Source organism: Pseudonaja textilis, chromosome 2, assembly GCF_049901715.1.
Source record: "Pseudonaja textilis isolate UNSWEBS1 chromosome 2, rPseTex1.2, whole genome shotgun sequence".
Lineage (NCBI taxonomy): Eukaryota > Metazoa > Chordata > Lepidosauria > Squamata > Elapidae > Pseudonaja > Pseudonaja textilis.
In genome coordinates this window covers 211,399,861-211,417,852 of record NC_141991.1, presented here as the reverse complement: position 1 = coordinate 211,417,852, position 17,992 = coordinate 211,399,861, and the positions used below count along the sequence as shown (strand labels likewise).

At 36.1% G+C, this 17,992-nt stretch overlaps 1 protein-coding gene across 2 annotated transcripts in view; it reads right to left on the bottom strand.

Moving 5' to 3' along the window:
* The window catches only part of EFNA5 (ephrin A5), a 209,286-nt gene extending 198,916 nt beyond the window's left edge, over positions 1 to 10,370 (bottom strand). For both annotated transcript variants that reach the window (XM_026719668.2, XM_026719673.2), the window contains exon 1: positions 8,568 to 10,370. In XM_026719668.2, the coding sequence (XP_026575453.1) occupies positions 8,568 to 8,692 (125 nt within the window). In that variant the 5' untranslated portion in view covers positions 8,693 to 10,370. The remainder of the gene's footprint in view (positions 1 to 8,567) is intronic.
* Between the last annotated feature and the right edge of the window lie 7,622 nt (positions 10,371 to 17,992).

Here is a 17,992-nt window from a genome sequence, read left to right as displayed (position 1 = left end):
GTTTCCAAAAAATTATTGTTTTTTTGACAAAATATATGAAGCGAAGCAACAAATATTTTTTTCTTCAAAGATTATGAATCCTTGTTTTCACCAATAAATAAAATTATTCTACAAAAGTTTTCTTTGAAGAACTGCCCTAGAATTCTAACATGGTTAGGAACAAACAAGAATGTGTGGTACTAAATATTGCTTTATTACTTTTAATTTTTTATAATTTTATAATTGCAAGCAGATCCAGTTGAGTTAGGTGGAAATTGATCGATTGATTGCATGAATGAATGATATAGTTAGTCTTATTCTGGTTTAGAACTATGATTTGGAAGAAATATTTCAGAGCTTATGCGTGCACAGTACCTGTCTGCTGATGAATAAAGCAACATATATATTTTTTACACATCAATGCAAAAAAAGATGTTTTCTGGAATCCCAAAAAAATTTAATGAATGAATTTCTTAAAATTCCATCACAAAGCCTGAAAAAACTCAAGTTGCTTGAAATTATAGCAAAGAGGTGGTGCGTAATCTCAAATTCCGACGCCCTTCTTTCAAATCATATTCCAGAGGATATGCAAGCCTTCATTTACAATACAACCTTACACTGGTTGATGCAATGCAAAAAAAAAAGAGTTCCGCTTATGTTTCAGGTCATTCATTTCAAACTAATCCCGCTTTACAAAAATTATTAAATAAATCCTGTATTCTTAAACTAATTTGTTACAAAATACTATTTTTTCTATGAGTATGAGAAATGTATAGGATTTTGTCACTACCTTACCTTTGTTAAAACTATTTCTAATACTAATTTGTTGGGCAGATCTCAAAATTAATTGAAGAACGAATTCACCTTAATTGGAAATTTTAAATGTAATCCTTCTTTGAAACATTTTAGCATCATATACCACAATTTCCAATTAAAGGATTTACAAGCATCACTTTTTGACATAATGATCAACTGAACATCTTGAAATTTAAAGTAAAAAAACCTATGTTTAATATATATTTAGATATACCCATCAGTCGTTATATAAATTATATTAAAAGTACTAAATGGTTGCCATTTTGTTCTAAATATTTTCTCACTTGATACATGACCTATGAATGTTCATTTTTTCTGAAAAGATACATTAAGAAAAGATTTTGATTAGCTTATAGGGGCTTTTGATACATCCTGTATACAGTATGTGTGGTTTGTATCTCTCTATGTATCTATTTATTATCACTTTATTTTTATGTATTCATTCCCTGTAAATGTATATCAAAATTTAGAATGCTTTAAATTAAAAATACAGAAAAGAGATTATTATAAAAAATCATTATTATAATCTGAACCATTACTATTTGTTGATGGTGCATGTGTATAGGAGATCATAAAACTTTTAATAATTCTAAAACTGGTAGGTTTAAATTAGGTCTTTCATAATAGAGAATACTGAGTGCAGCAGAAGCTTTGGCTGAAGAAAACAGAAGGCTTTTTACAAATTTCTCCTGCCTCTTCAACATCTTTGACCAACAGTTAGTCTTAATCTAAATCTGGGAATAGAAAAAAACTAGCAAAAATCGCCTCTCCCCACCCTATGGGAATGTATATACATTAAATTAAATTCCATTTTCAGAGATAGTTCGTCTGAATCATATTTCAACCTATAAACATTCAGTATATTAAGTTTACTGAGCAAACAGATCTGACTAGAAATGGATTGTAAAAGAAATGTTATTTTATGACCAATATTTTATAATTTTTAATATTCATTTCGCATTAAAAAATAGGCCTAGTTCACTGGCATAACATAGAAAAATGAATATAAGTAAAAAAGCTGGTTAAAGCCACATTTCTAAACAAAAGCTCTTAAGTGACAAAAAAATGAAATCTACAAAGTAAGATTCATCACTACAGTTTTATCTGCATAAATATTATCTGGGGTCCTTCAAAGAATGTTACTTTATTTATATAAAAAAATATAATAGCTTTTGAGTCTTATACATGTACAATAGTTTAGGATTTGATTTTAAATATTAAATATATCATTTGCTGTATTTCCATCCCCTTTTGTTACTCATAATAAACAAGACTCAAAATAATTCAATGATTCACACAACTAAAAAAATTAGTAGATGAAAACTACCCTTAGAAATTGAATCAATGGATTAGTAACACAATTCTTTGCCAGAACAATTTGTACATTTACAAATAAATGAACAAATGTGCTAATAGTTGTTCTCAATGTTAAATTGAGTGGAGTATAAATTTAATAAATAAATTATAGAGCCATTTGAGATTATGACATACCAAATTACTTATATATTTTTTTTAAAGTCTTAATAGGAAATTTTCTTACAGTTTTTCATTTATATGGTGGCATATTCTAACCTGGATTTTCTTTTTTTTTTAAAGAATTAGGGCTAAGGCTAGAGTCAAAAAGAATTGGAAGGTACTGTTCACAAGATACATGGTTATTACGTATCATTAAGAACAGAATTTGTACTCTGAACAGTTCTTGTACGTATGTTATGCTTGTAACTGTAGAATGCAGAAAAGTTTGGAGTGCCGACAACAGCTGAGTATACCCAATATGACCATAACCATGTACAATTTAAATGTATGTCAGTGATCTGTTGTTGTTTTTTAATTAAGTGATATAAATGGCTTTGTTTTTTACCTAATCCATTTTCCCCCACTCTGTTCTGCTTACATAAATATACTAGCAGCATATAGGCACTGAGGACAATGTATTTTAATCACAATAAATAGAACAAAGTTTTTATTTTCTGCATTTATTAATAACATTTTTAGATTTGATCACATTTTCTCACATGATTGAAAGATCAGGACTTTGCAGGACATTTTCACTGATCTATAAACTATCAGATATACAGAGGATCTCTTTGGCAATCAAGCCAAACACCTCATTATATTTACATGATTAATGCAGCACTAGGTACAAAATTAACTTCTTTAGTACAAGGTATATTCTAATTAGCAATTCCATCTCTCTGTGTCTCTCTCTCTTTTGCTTTACAAGAAGGAAATATAGACTTAGTTTTGCAATTGTTTAAAATCACTAGTCTATCTCTACTGGCTTTTAGAATAATGTGCATGAATCATACCCAAGTTTAAGACTAGCTACAAGAAATATTGAATGTGTTGAGTGTTACATGTGGGTGATAAATCAATAGCTCTAAGGTCAGCAGAAAGTGGTTTCAAAAACATTTGTCTTATAAATTTGACATTTAATTTCTGAATGACTACAGATTTGAACATAAATGGAAGAAATATATGCACATGCGCATACACACATACACACACAAAGAAACTGCTCTCAAAGGCATATGCCTCATTAGAATTGTAATGCTGGAAAAATGGTTTAATAATCTAGAAGTTGAAAAGTAACGTGTTTAACGTAGAAATTTAGTTTGAATTGTTCGTTGTTGTAATATTCAAATTCTTTATTATAGGTCAGCAAACTAGACTGAATAAAACTAACATTTACACTTAGAGCTACAAGATAGAACATACAGACTGAAATAAAATGGACAAGATAAAAGATTTATAATCGCACGATATTGCTTTCAGCAATTTTGAGTTTTTAAAACTGCAAAAACAAACTTTGCTACTGTAACATTAGTTTGCACTGAACAATAATTTCAATGAAAACTAATAAAAATAAAAGTATTTGACTATACAAAACAATATATTCAGCTTCTAAGGATAAGATCTGATCATTCTTAGTTTTAATTAAGTAATCTTTATTTCAAGGAACATACTTTATTACATATTGTATAATAATTTATGGAAGCAAAATGTATAATCAGTAATAGTTATCTTATAAGGCCTGATGAAGCCAAACTATAAACTCAGAATTATCCATTGTAACTGGAAATGCTTAGTTTTCTCATTAAACACAAACAGTAAAATCATTATATCTTTTTTGTTAGTTTTGTTAGTTCCTAAACAAAATATAAAATACAGTGTAATTAAAAAGTATGAGTATAATGTTAACTAGGCAACTACTCTCAACAATGTTTTTCCCACCCTAACCTTAATGTCAGCACCTGTGTGCTTGTGTGTACATTTATCTGATCAAGTCAACACAGGCAGAAAGCCCAGGATGTCTGTTGGACTTACACTATTTGTTTCAGAGCTGGCAGACTGCTAGGTCTGCAAGAAGAGAAATATTGTGTAAGGAACATTATCTAGCTATTTCTAACAATAAAACAGGCCACTGTGTCCTAAATTTCAAAACACATCCTTAAAGAATATTTGTAAAAGTAGAGATGTGTTTATTTACTTTACTTTTACTGATGAATTGTAAAGTCTATGTAGCTGCTGAATGGATGACGTCTAAAGCAAAAGGCTAGACTGTACTGATAATCACTGTATACAGAGAACTATCTTCAGCCCAACTAAAGAATATGTAATGCACTTCTGAAGTTTTTTCCTATACACTTCTAATCATAAGAAATTCCCTGGGCTGGAGACTGGTTTCACCAGCTTTTAATTGCCAATATTTTATGCTGTGAAAGCTTGAAATAAAACCACTGATCTCTTATTAAAAATAAAATTATTGTATTAAATAAAGTGTTATATTCTTATTAAAGAAAAATAAATTTAAAACATGTTTAAATAACATTACAGTTGTATTTATTTCTAGTGAAAATTTATATGCCATTTGGAACAAAACTACTTGAGTCATCTGCTACAGGATTTCAACATGTTAAGTCATGAACTTTAAGTGATATCCAAAATTCAGAAAAAATGCACACAATAAGATATTATTAATATGAATGACCTTTCATTATGAATAGCTAAGCACTTTTAATGTAACATGAAATTTATTAAAAGTTATAATTCTAAAGTAGCCTGCTTGGTCATACTCAGCTTAAAGTTCATAATACAATTAAGCATAGGTGCAGTCTCAATATAATAATATATTTAAGTCTAATTAAGTTCACTAGCAAACAATTCACAAGAACAGTCATTATTATAGCTTTGTGATTATCTTTGAATCTCTTTTAACGTTTCTTTAACAGAAAGAGCAATTTGAGGATAAGCTATTCATTTTATGCTTCCATATTCCTTTTCACATCTCTGATAAATTGTAGTGATAACTACTATTAATGAATCTATGGCTAATATTACATTATTATATTAGACTGGATCCCCTAGAAGGAAAGATTTCTAGTAAACATGCACAGGAATGTACTGCATAGTATCATTCTTGCACATAAGAATACCTTTTTTGCATTTACCATATTTCTCTGGAAATACTTAAATGGCCATAGGTTTCGTACATGTTTCATTTTCATATGATTAACTATATAAATGGAAAGACTAACTATATGCACACTTTGTTTAAAATTCTTGATGGAATTATGATACATTTCTATAAAATACTGCTCAAATATATCTGCATTTGCAAGTTTTCAAAATGTATCTGTAATCTAGAAACACAATAGACAGGAAAATATATTTTAGTACTCAAAATTATAAAACTTATCACTTTAGAAGAACTGAAAATAGAATTCAGACTCATAAATCATAGACATCAGTGATAAAGAGTTTAAAGTTTAAGGTCTATATATGTCCTTAACAGAATCTGCTATGCCAACTGTAGCTTTAAAAGAATTTTTCAAATATTTCATAGCACAGATGATGCAACCCGTTTAAGAATTGTGAATACATTTGAAGAATAAACTTATTTTAATTCATAATTAGTGCTTATAGCAACATTACAAATCATAATTTCTTCAATACTTGATTTGCATTCATAACATAGTTTTCAAAATATAATCAAATGTATTTTAGAATAAAATTTCATCAGTTTTTACATATATTTGTATATGTTTATTTTTTGTAATATATTACTTGTAATTAATTAAAATGTAAATGGGCACTCATTTAAATCTCAGCAGACTATTAGTATATCCCATTTAAATTATTTTTTCTAATTCTGTATATTAACTGTATATAAAATTCAGGTACACATTCTAATTAGAAGTGCATTATAAACTCAGAAATTGTTACCGAAATCTATACATAAACTTACAAAAGATATAAAAGTCTGCTTGTCAAGTAATATCTCTCATGTTAATTAAAACTTTAAAACTCCAATGATAAATGGGCTTTGAACTTCCAATGATAAAACATAAATTGGGAAAATGTATTAAAATCTAGAATTTGTCTTAAAAAAGGCCTGTAGTGAGTAAGTCAAATGAATGAACGTATGGAAAAATATATAATTTCATCATATTCTATTTAAGATCAGAAAATCTATTTCATACATTTTAATACAGTAATATGGTAGGAAATGTATCATTTCATCAACCACTTTGATAAAGTTCTATAACCCACTACTTTCTGATATTTTAAAATACATATGTACACGTCTGTTTCTTTGCAGTGTTTAAAAAGGTATTCACTAATACAACTGGTTTCTGGGTTCATTGGTTTAAATGTTCAAGTTCTGACCTCACTGTCCTAGTGATTATTTATACTGAAGTATTGCACTACACTGCATGTTTAATTGATACCACAACTGGCAGAGAAACAAAACATTTAATACTGTGCTTTGATTTAAGCAAAAGAGCAACATGTGCAAGTCATTTGGTCAAATTCAAAGCAGCAAACATTTCCGCTTTCACAAGCAAAGTGGGCAAATTCAGTTTATTATTTCATCACCTTTGACAAATGCATATTTCAGCATGTTACTTTTATTCTGTAACACTTATCATTCAAAAAAACACAAATTCTCCCACAGCTCTCTACCTATTACAAAATTGTCTTATTTTAGTTGAAATATTTTAGCTAGTTTTATTTTTAATAAGATGGGAAGATGTGCCAGGGTTTGTAAGTACAATAGTACTATCAGGGAAATTAAGTTACAGGAACATATTCACTGCTAATCCTCAAGTATTGTTTTACTTAAAACAATACATTAAAATTCACTTGATGAACAGCCAGCTAAACTTGATGTATTTAAAAACAAACAGTTTTTACCTTTTATTTTTTACTTGGCAATGTGTACTTTCTCTCTACCATCAAACACAGTAAAACAGTTTTTGGCAAGCACTACTAAACTATTTTAAAACATTACCTACAACAACAACAGAATCAATATGCTACAGTATTCTGAATCCATAGCACAAAGCTAACATAAGGTAAAAACATCTATAAACCTAGAGTAGTCCAATAAGGTTTAAGAAAACCAAAACAAAAATCCTACTGATATATTAGAACAACTTTTTTGCATTTTAACAAGTTGACACAACATTCAGTTGCCTTATTTATGCACAAACAGCAATGGAAGGATTACTATTATCAGCTGGTGAAAAACAAGAAAATTGCCAGGGGGAGGCAGACCCCTAAAAGAACTTTCTAATCCAATTGCATGTCTCACTCTTATAATTGTTACAGAATTAAGAAACAACCCCCCCAAAAGTTTTATTTGTACTTACAATTGTTTTTTTTAAAGCAAAGGAAACAAAGAAGCAACAGAAAAGTTGTTTTTACATAATTTCAACTGAACATTTTATATTGAGAATGTTCAGGGACATAAAGCATATATATATATATATATATTTTAACAGCAGAATAACCTTAATTTCATTCACTGACAAATGATGCTAAATCACCATGAAATCATCAGCTACAGACAGGACACTTTACTTTTGCACTATGAGAACATCACCAACTACTACTGCACGTGAATGCATACTCTTGACAGCATGAGTCATTCTGCTGTGGAAAGCCTCCAAGACCAAGGATCATCTGAAAGCACTGAAAACCTTGGGGAAGCAGGAGGAGGTTCTCTTTATTCCTTTAGTCTGACTTAACCAGCTTACTCAAGACTAACCCTGTTAAACAAAGAGGAAAAAACTGAACCCCGGGGTGGAAGAGCAACAGTTCTGCTTTCTTAGAGCCTTCAGAACAGGTGCTACATGTAACTGGAGTCTCCCCGCAGCAGCCCAGGGCGACTACAAATATAAACATAGCTTAATATTTTAAACCTAAACACACTTCAGACTGACATAATCTCAGAGCACCGCGGCAATTCTCGCTGCGCTGCCTCTTCAAAATTTCCTGAGGGTGATTCCCCCCCCCGATAACATTTGTTACCTATCAAAGCAGAAAAACACCAAAAACCGGTCCTCCACAGGATCGCGCGCGCGGACGCCGTTTCAGGACATTTCGTTTCCCACCGATATTCGCTTTCGCGAGTGATTTACCGATGATCCAAGAAGAGATTTTGCCGGCCGTACAACTAGGTCATTAGGGAGAAATTAGCTGGACTCATCACTGAGGCGACATGGATAATAAAGAGAAGTGAGGTCCTAGGCAATGCCCGGGCTCATGACTACGAGAAAAAGTTTGCTCTCTTTTTACAAACAAGTGTCCCCCCCCCCACACACACACACTTACGCGTACTTGAGAGGCAAAGCCCCTGGGAGCGTCCGAAAGAGAAGTCGTTTGTCCGTTTCCCCGAGGCACCCCTTTGAAAGAAGCACAATGCTGCCGTGCCAAACCCCTCAAGACTGCGCCGGTGCTAAAAGTGCGCCGTCTTCCTTCCTTACCTGGGATTGGTGCTGTTCCAGTAGACGGCATAGCGATCGGCCACCGTTTTGGAGCTGGGATCTTGGCTGAAGACGCACGTCCAGAGCAGCAGAAAGACCAGCGTCAACATCTCCACGTGGAACATCACTCCCCGCCGCAAGACTCGGCGAAGTGGGAGAGAGAGAAGAACAAAGGAAAACACCGAGAGAAGGGAAGGAGGAGGAGGAGGAAAGGGGAAAAAAAGAGAAGAAGGAAGGACGAACCACAGAAAGTCACAGGACACACACAAAGAGAAAAGTACAAGGGAAACGAGGAGGCTTGAGGAGATCCCCGCCGAAAAAAAGCCGGTCCCGAGGAGAGATCCTTAGTAGGGAGCCTGAGTGCCCCGATAGGGGGAGCTGGGCGACGAGACGGGCAGCAGCAGCAGCAGGCGGCGGCGGCGAAGGAGAAGGCGGGAGGCGCTCATTCACCGCGGCGAGTCCTGTGTGGAGCCTAAGGCGAGACATGCACCGGCCCTGCCCCCGTCCAGCGCTGGTATGGGCGGCTCCGCCGTCCTGGCTTCCCCTCCCCTCAGAAAGGGCTGCTCTCCCCCGCCCCGCGCTCTCCCTCTCTAGGACTTTCTTCTTTCCGCCTTTTGGCGCGAAGGGTCCGAGGGAGCGGAGATGGAGGCCGGCGAGGAGAAGGAGCTGCTGCGGCAAAGCTTCCGAGGCGGCAGCAGACAGCCGCTTGGGCTCGCTTATCTCCTGCTGCTGCTGCTGCTGCTGCTGCTGCTGCTGCGGGAGGCCGGAGTTGAAGCGTCTGGCTCACTCTGGGAGGGATGCTCCGTTCTTCTTCTTCGGCTGATGGATGGGAGGAAAACCCGGCCGGAATCCACAGACCCAGAACCGGCGGCAGGAAAGGAGGGGAGAGAGGATCGAGAGGAGTTTGCAATCCCAACCGACTCGCTTCTGGAAGGGGTGCTCGGAAAAGAGAGGATGAGAAGCGGAAAGTGGGAGAAAGGATGTCTTCCAGCTCTCGGGGCTTCTTTCTCTGAGAGGGCGAGGAAGCAGCTTTTCCGCTCCCCGGGAGGTGGGAGCAGGCGGTCTCTCCTTCCAGCTTCGCCAAGTGGCTCCGGAGCGAAGCGAGGTCCGAGTCCCTGGAATGTCAACTTTGCGAAAGAGGGAGGCGGCGGTGGGATTAAAATAAAACGGGGGAGGCGGAGGGGGGGGAGAAGAGGTCAAGGAAACCCAGCAGACGCCTACATCAGAGGGCGAGCAAGAAAGGCAGGGCGATGGGGGAAGAGGAAGAAAGCTATCCGGGGCTTGCCCGGCAGGCAGCTGCTCCCCGCTCTCAGAAATCGCCGCGGCGGGAGTGGAAAGAAGCGGGGGAGCGCCTCTCTCCCCAGTCCGCCAAGCAAATGAAAGAAAAGTCGAATGCAGCGGCTGGCAGGCAGGGACCGCGAGGAACAGCCAGGATTGGAGGAGCAGAAGTCAACACTGCCAAAGAGGAGGAAGGAAAGGGAAAGGGGAGGGGGGGGTCTTTAAATAGTCACGCCCACTTTTTTCTCTTTTTTCTTTCTTTCTTTCTTTCTTTTTTTTTTTTGCAACGACCGGTTTCTTGCCCGCGTATAAATCGTCAGCGGTCACCAAGGAAAAGCGGGGATGCTCGCGGGATAGCTGGCTGTGAGCAACAGACGGGCTGCGTAGATGCTCTATGCGGGGACCGTGGCAGACATCCTACATGTGTCTGCGCGCCAGGTTTGGAAGCCTCCGTTTTATGTCAGTGCGTGTGCACAAAAACAGCGCAAGCGGCTGGCTTGGGAGCGAAAGCGCTGCTGCTAGATCATGTGGGATTTTTGCAGGCAGTTTACTTGTGTGGGAAGAAGGAGGACGAGGACGAGGAAGCTCGGAGCAGCCAGTCAGAGCCCAGATTGTTTGCTTATTGATTGCTTTTCCCCTTGTTCTGTCCCTCCAACCCGATTGGACTCCGATCTTATCAAAAGAGGCGTCTCCTTCGCCTTATGGCCCGCCCTTACACCAAACAGACTCTCCCACCTTCTGAAAACCTGACTAATTGAATTACACCAAGTGGTTTCTTGATGCAGCAGGTAACCGTTTCCACGGGGGAACAGCGGCAGAATTGCAGGGCGATGCCCGGTGCCGGCTCTTGGATCTTAGCTCTTCCCACTCCCCCGTGGAAAGGGAGGTGAAAGGAGAACCAAGTGAAAGCCATTCACCCAGATCTGGGAGGAAGGAATGCGGCATCGGCTGCCGAAGGAAGCGATCATATGCCGAGATCCATGGAATTTCATCCCAACCTGCCAGCTTAGTCTGGCTCTTTTGAGAGTGTGATTTGTTTTTAAAGGGAGGGGGAGGGAGAGAAATGAGCTTAACCATCTGATAAACAATTTGCGTGGAATCTTCTGTTCCCGATGGATGCCTTGCTAAAAAGCAGGTCAATCCTAGAAGTTTGCATAAGATTGTTCAAAATAAAGTGCTCTTTGCTCGATCTGCACTTACATTTGTAGGTTCCCAAGCCTCTCACTGAGTTGAATACCCTTTCCCATCCTTGAGTCGGCAAAAACGACAGTGCTTGACTGTGTATATCCTGCTCTCTTTTTCCAGGGTTGGCCAGCTACCTAACTTTTTTCCAGAATAGCAGGTGATAAAGTCTATTTGATTTTACAAAGATCACAGAAGACGGTGCTTTAACTCTGTCTTATTCCTGGGTGGGGACAAGGCAAACTCAGATGACATGGCAGAAAAAAAGTATGCCAGAAAAGGTTAATGCCATGTCATGCTTTGATGCAAGCTGTAATGTCAGAACATGTGCTGCTGAGAGAGAAATTGTGGACCTTAGCAAGTCCCATTTCATCCGCTTTGTTCCCAGGACAGATACCTTAACGTCTCCAGGCAGATGCATTTGTATGCTACCCCCGCTAGTGAGCCGGCTCAGGTGACCTTTCTCCAGAAAGCAATTTTAAAGTGTTGTACTTTTATATGGATCCACCCATCACCCCTTCACATATTTTTTTTTTAAAAAAACTACCCCAGTGGGGACCAAAATCCCAGGCCAATAACTAAAAATAAACGCCGTTCCACAAGTTATAAGTGGAACTTGACTATACCAGAAAATAAATTAAGAAGAAAGGGAGTGCAATGAATTGTACGCCTTTCAGAATCACTCTGTAAGTGAGATGGGCAGTCTCTAAATTTGATATATAAATAAATAAAATTAATCTTCTTAAAGGAATATAGTCTGCTTTGTGTCTGTTCTTTTGACAACTTGGGGAAAGACATGCAATACATTTTGGGCAGGGGTTTTCCTTCCTGCTTTCTAACGGCATTACTTTTAATTCTGTGAGAAATGTTCTTTCAAGTATAACAAAATAGTTTTTCAGCAACTGCGCCCTCCCCTAGAAGTATGTGTTTTAACTGCTCTCTCTGGCTAGAATTTTTTGAAGCTTTCCAGTTGTTTCAAAGTGCCCATGTTCCCTCTAGTGGTGAATTGTAAGACAACACCTCAGGCATTCTGCACTGGGTTTATTTCAATCAGTTTGCCTATACCAGGTAAGATATGCTTCAGTATTTTTTAAAAAATCCATTAAGAGTTGCTAAAAATATGAAATAACCTTTTCAGATAATCTAAGAATAGGAAAGGTTTTGAGAATGCAAATCTACCAAAATATATTTCATGACATGGAGGGGTAGATTCAAATTAATACCATAATAGATGTAAATATACATAACAAATATAATATAATATTTGCTGACACTGAAACAGAAAAGTATGCCACTGTACTCTGCATTATAGTTTTCCATATTGCTGAAGCTGGTTTTTTTCCTTGTAGTTATGCCCAAGATGGCCAGTATAGAATTAAGCTGGTATAGTGATAAATTATTAAGAGGATAACAGGTTACAAGCAAAATGCAATTGTCATAGTTCTATTTTCAAGCAATTGACATTAAAGAATAAACAGAAGCAATAGCACAATAACTTTGGATCCATTATCCTTTTCCCCCCATGGCTTTCATGGCAAGTGCCACTACAAAATAATTCATGTGGGTTTTTTGACTTAAATTTTATCTATTAATCTGTGTGCCTTGTAATTAAACAATTATTGAAACTACTTATTTTTGCCAATAAATATCTTCGACTTTTGTCTATAATTATAATCATAAGGTACGTTAAAGAAGTGAGTTATTCTGCATAAACATGCACTAGAAATTGAAATAAAGAATTTTCACTGAGGAATACGAACAAATATAACACAATAGTTGCGATGCTTCCCCTTGCCACTCTAACAATCAACAAATACTTCCATGGAACTTCTTCCTTAGCTAAAATGAAAAATAAACAAACGGGACCTACTAAAGAGATTATTTTACAAGTCATGTCTTAGAGTGCATGGCACAGGAGTTGTTAATAGGAAATAAATGCAGAAGACAGTGCATTTTAAAATGGAATAATACATTTTTACAGATTTTTAATACTCAACATAAAAATGTCTTGCACTGAATTAGTTCCCTGATCCACTTACCTTCTATTATTTTTCATTTCTTGAACTGGGCTCAAGATTCACATTTAAGCTATTGTGCTGTTTGAAGAGAGCTTATTGATTCCCATCCTTTACCATTTTAATTAAGGATGCAGAATGGAGAAAATGAAGCAGAGGAAAGAAAATTTGAGGGCTACCTGCTACTAGTGAATTAGCCCAAAATAATCCATGCTTGTGGTTGAAAGAGGAATATTTGCCTTTTCACTTTGGTAACACACACAATAATAAGGCCTATTAACACACATTGAGGTTGTATGAAGAATATTTATTCTGCTTTTGTATCTGCGTGCATGTAAATACATTTTTCCAGAAGGGAAGCTGGCAAAACACAAAATGGACATTATGTTTCAAAAGTATATTGTACAGTTGACTATTGACAAACAGTCTCAGAAGACTTTCATTTTGGCATTTATTTTTAGAAAAGTAGCCATGTTAGTTTGTTTCAGTCCATTAAGTAGCATCTTAAAGACTTAATATGTTTGATTAAATAGTTCTACATAATTTGCCTTAAATGATAATAAAGAAAGATAAATATTTCCCAGGCCAGGAAAAAAAAACGGATTGACTTCCACAGATCCTAGGATCAGCTCTGTTGTTGCATCCTCAAATATAAACTTGCAGTTGCACTGGATCTTGGTTACAATGGTTATCTATGCCTTGTGATTGAAGGGGCAGCAAAGTAGGAAAAAAGACAGCAAGTGAGAAGGTAAAGTCAGTAAGTTGTTCGCCTTCATCTTGTAAAGATAAGATGAAAGCAAACAACTTACTGACTTTGCTTTCCCACTTGCTGACTTAAAATCTCAAAGGTCGGGGGGGGGGGAATGAGAAAGTACTCATTCAGCCCTAAGATGTGCAAGAAGCAGAAGTTACCTTAAAATGATTTCTATCACAGGAGCAGGTTCCTTCTCAATATCAACATGGACTTCAGAGTGTTTCTGCTGCCATGGGGACGAAAATAAAACAGGTATGTGTCAATCTTTATTGCCACTTTATTAAAGTAAGGAAACTCTTTTAGAAAGCTGCCTGCTCTGGTATAGATTTTGATTGCTTGACACTGAGCACTTGAATGTCTTTTTTTAAAAAAAGATAAAGACTCCCTCTGGCCAAGAACTGATTCTCAGTTCTTTCGGAGTACACAAGGCATTTTGTGTTTGCTAAAGAGGTCCTTCAGAAAATGTCTTGAGGAGAATGTTTGAAAATTAATTATAGGGTGACATGAATAATCATGAATAGCATCATTAAATTTTTCTATTTATTAATGTATAATAAAGGATTATTTAATGTATAATAAAGGATTCTATTTATTAATGTATAATAAAACTTTACATTTTTCTTGCTTAATAGAAAAAAAATCCATGGGAAAATGGCTTATCAAAATTTAGAGTGATTTCATTTCTCTCCCCAGAGATTAGTGACCAGCTATTTGGGAGCTAGAAACTTCAAAGGTATTAAAGTAGAAGGCAGGGCAACTCAGCCATACACCATCTAATCACATTTCTCCAGTATACCAAGCTTCTGTTTACTGTCTTCCTTTTCAGTGATTTCAGATATTGAAAGGCATCAAACTTCACCTAAGCCAATAATATGAGAGAGAGTGGGAGGGAGAGTCATATAAGTGTGCTAGGATGTTTTGAAAAGAGGCTGAATAATTATAGATTTGAAGTTCCACACAATATCATCATTATAATATAATTGGTTTGCACATCTGTTGGGAGTAGAGGGGTACATCCAAGTAGAAGCAAAGATGCTTGTTTGTCTCCTCATACGAATTTTTTTAAAGAGACGTTTCAGATGTGCCTTCATTGTTACAATCATCAGAACATGTAGCAGCTGCAGTGCTGATTCTAAAGCATCTTTCTGAGATGCGTGAACATAACTGGAGCTTTGCAGAACATGAGTGCGCAGCCGTCAAGAGCTGCATAATGATTGGTAAATTGTAAAAGAGAAAGTTAATTAAAAGAATTCACAAGTCAGCCATCTAAACGAAAATGCTAGTAACTTTTACAAAGTTGTGCATTATCTTTTTTTATGAAAGCATGTATAGTAATATAAATGAAAAAGAATTTTGACTTGACTAGTGTGACATTCTTAATCAGAAGGAGATCTAGAGGAAGCAGGAAAAAATAACTTCAATACAGAGGACATAGCTGACATTAGTTATTGCCTATTACACATAAAGTTTTCTGTTAAAGACAACTGATGTTATCTCTAACATGCAAATAATAGACTTTACTTTACAAAAGGAAATAAAATCATCCTTCTGACAGCCCTATTAAACTCCACTTTTGCAAATAAGGATCAAGTAATAGGATAAAAAATTAAATTGGGTAACAATGTACTGAACACTGTAGTCTGATCTTAATTAGCATATTTACTTGAACAATGGTGCCAAGAGACATTTGTATGGTGCATATGTTATAATATGGCGTTTCTTCTCCCTTGTCATTCAAATACTCAGAAGAAGTTTGCTTAAATAAAATCAGTTTGCTGATCCAATGTGCTTTATGGTAATTGATCACAGTTATTGCCAGCCTAACTATATTAGGGTTGACTCACAATACCACTTACAATCAGTGGTGGGATGCTGCTGGTGTAACAACTGGTTTGGTGATAGCACACGTGAACTGCTTTCCAAAAAAACCTTACCTGCTATGTTACTACTGGGGAGTAACACAGCTGAGGAGCAACAATCCACTCTGCTGTGAAAATCATCTAAGAGGATATAGGTAAGTTCAGTGGGTGGGGGGACAGGTGGGCCTACATGATCATCCAAGAGAACCGGTTTGCTTCCAGCTGATCCGAAGCAAGGGGTTCGACCGAACCAGTCTGAACTGGTAGAATACCACACCTGCTTACAATTGTTTTCAATGCAGTTCAGTGTTTCAAGGGCTTTGCCTATAAGGAACTAAGGGCTAATTTTTATATTTATTTAAAAAAATAGCTGGAATTGTGGTATCTGCCAGTGGAATAACAAAGGGATATGGTGGCAGCTGCCACTGACACCCTGTATGGATATCCCTGGAATATACTATAGCTCTTACAGTAGCTGTCTGAGAATGTAATATGCTTTAATAATGGCCAGAATACATGTATCTGGTTTTGTACAGCAAGAGAAAAGGTCAGGGGTCATATGCAAAGTGTTGAGGGAGGTTGGGACTTCCTGCTTTGAAACAAAAATGTGTAGCTGTGTTCTTAGTTTGGATGAAAAAGTAGGTTCTGCTAAAAAATAAGAGATTTTTAGAAGAGCGTGACCTGAGATTTGGATGGTATGGATTTTTATATGATAAAGCTAAGGTTAATATGGGTTTTTAAAATAACTATATTGGAAGTGTCATAATTAAGAATTATGGAATAGATATCAACCCAAATTGTGATTGTATGGGTCTCGGCCCAAGAAGCATTACACAGAAAAGTATCAGACAAAAAGAAATTATTAATACATAGAGAAATATTAAAAGCATGGAGAATATAAGATAAATCAATTGCAAAAATATTCAACTTTCAAAAGTTTTCATGTGCACAGTTAAGAAAAAGACTTAACGTAGCTAAGGAGGCATTTGGAACTGAACAGCATAAGACAGATTTTGAAGTTGAATTACATACAAACTATTAGCATGTAATCATTAAAGTATATAAACTTTTGTTGGAATTTGAATTTGAAGAAGAATAAGCGAAAGACTATATAATACACGGGGAACAATTGGAAAATATGTGGCTGAAAGGACTGAAATTTACATTAAAATTTAAAAGATAATTTGTATAATGATGTACCATTGGCACATGACTCCTAAAAAATATTTAGTATAAATAAGGGCGCTTCAAATTTACTAGAACTGTGAACAGTATGAAAGTCTTTTAATCATGTTTAGTGGACTTGTAAAAAATGGCGGTACACTGCATATATAATGCCAGTCCAAAAGTTTTAATACAGCATCTTTGTCAATGTTATATTATTGTGCACATTCTTTTTGCTGCCGTTTTGTTTAATCTTATTTGAAAATAAAATCCCATAAGAAACTTACATTGGAATAGTCCATAAATGCACATTTCTGCATCCATTAATTTGACTGTTTCCTTATTGATGCTGAAAACCATCTTGGTCAGCCCGGTGGATTCAACAACAGACATGGAAACAAAGAGTACTAAAAAAAACGGATGACTTAAGGTGGCAATCCTTAGGCAAATGTTGGAATTAAATCACAATAGTTCCATTTGCATCATATCCTACGTTCAGAAATAAGAACATATCAATAGCTTGACTCCAAGTAATGAAAGAGTCCGGCCTTTGGATTACAGGGTTTTTGTTCAAATGAAGTGAATTAAGGCAAAGGTCAGCTTAGTAGTATCAGATGCCCATTGCATGCCACAATAGTGCCCATGCCTTCTCCTAATTAAATTGCCTCAGATCTCACAGGATTATAAACATGGCTAATAGCAGCTAATTACAACATTAAAGTACTCATGTATAACAAAAGGCAGCATAGCAGAATGTCTGATTCTTTTCTGGGGGTGGATGGTTAAGTCCCTTTTAAGGACTGGGTGGTGAGATGGACTGAAAGAACTCCTATGGAAAACTTTCACTACCAATGGAAATAAAATATATCAATATTATAGACTCCAAAAGTACTTCCATGTCTTGCAAACTAGGCACTATGCATTTCACCATGGTTCATTTTTCAACTTTATTTCTGCAGGCATCGTACACTTCAGTGACAAGGTTTAACAATACTGCAGATTAATTCATAACAGTATTTTTGACAACCAAGATATCACCTTTTATTTTGCTTTTAATATTACCATATTGCGTATTCTATGAAATGGGTAGTAAAATTAATTCGTGGTAATTCATAGTATTTAAATGACCTATTTAAATTTACGTTTAAAACCAAGCATTTATATGTGATTCTG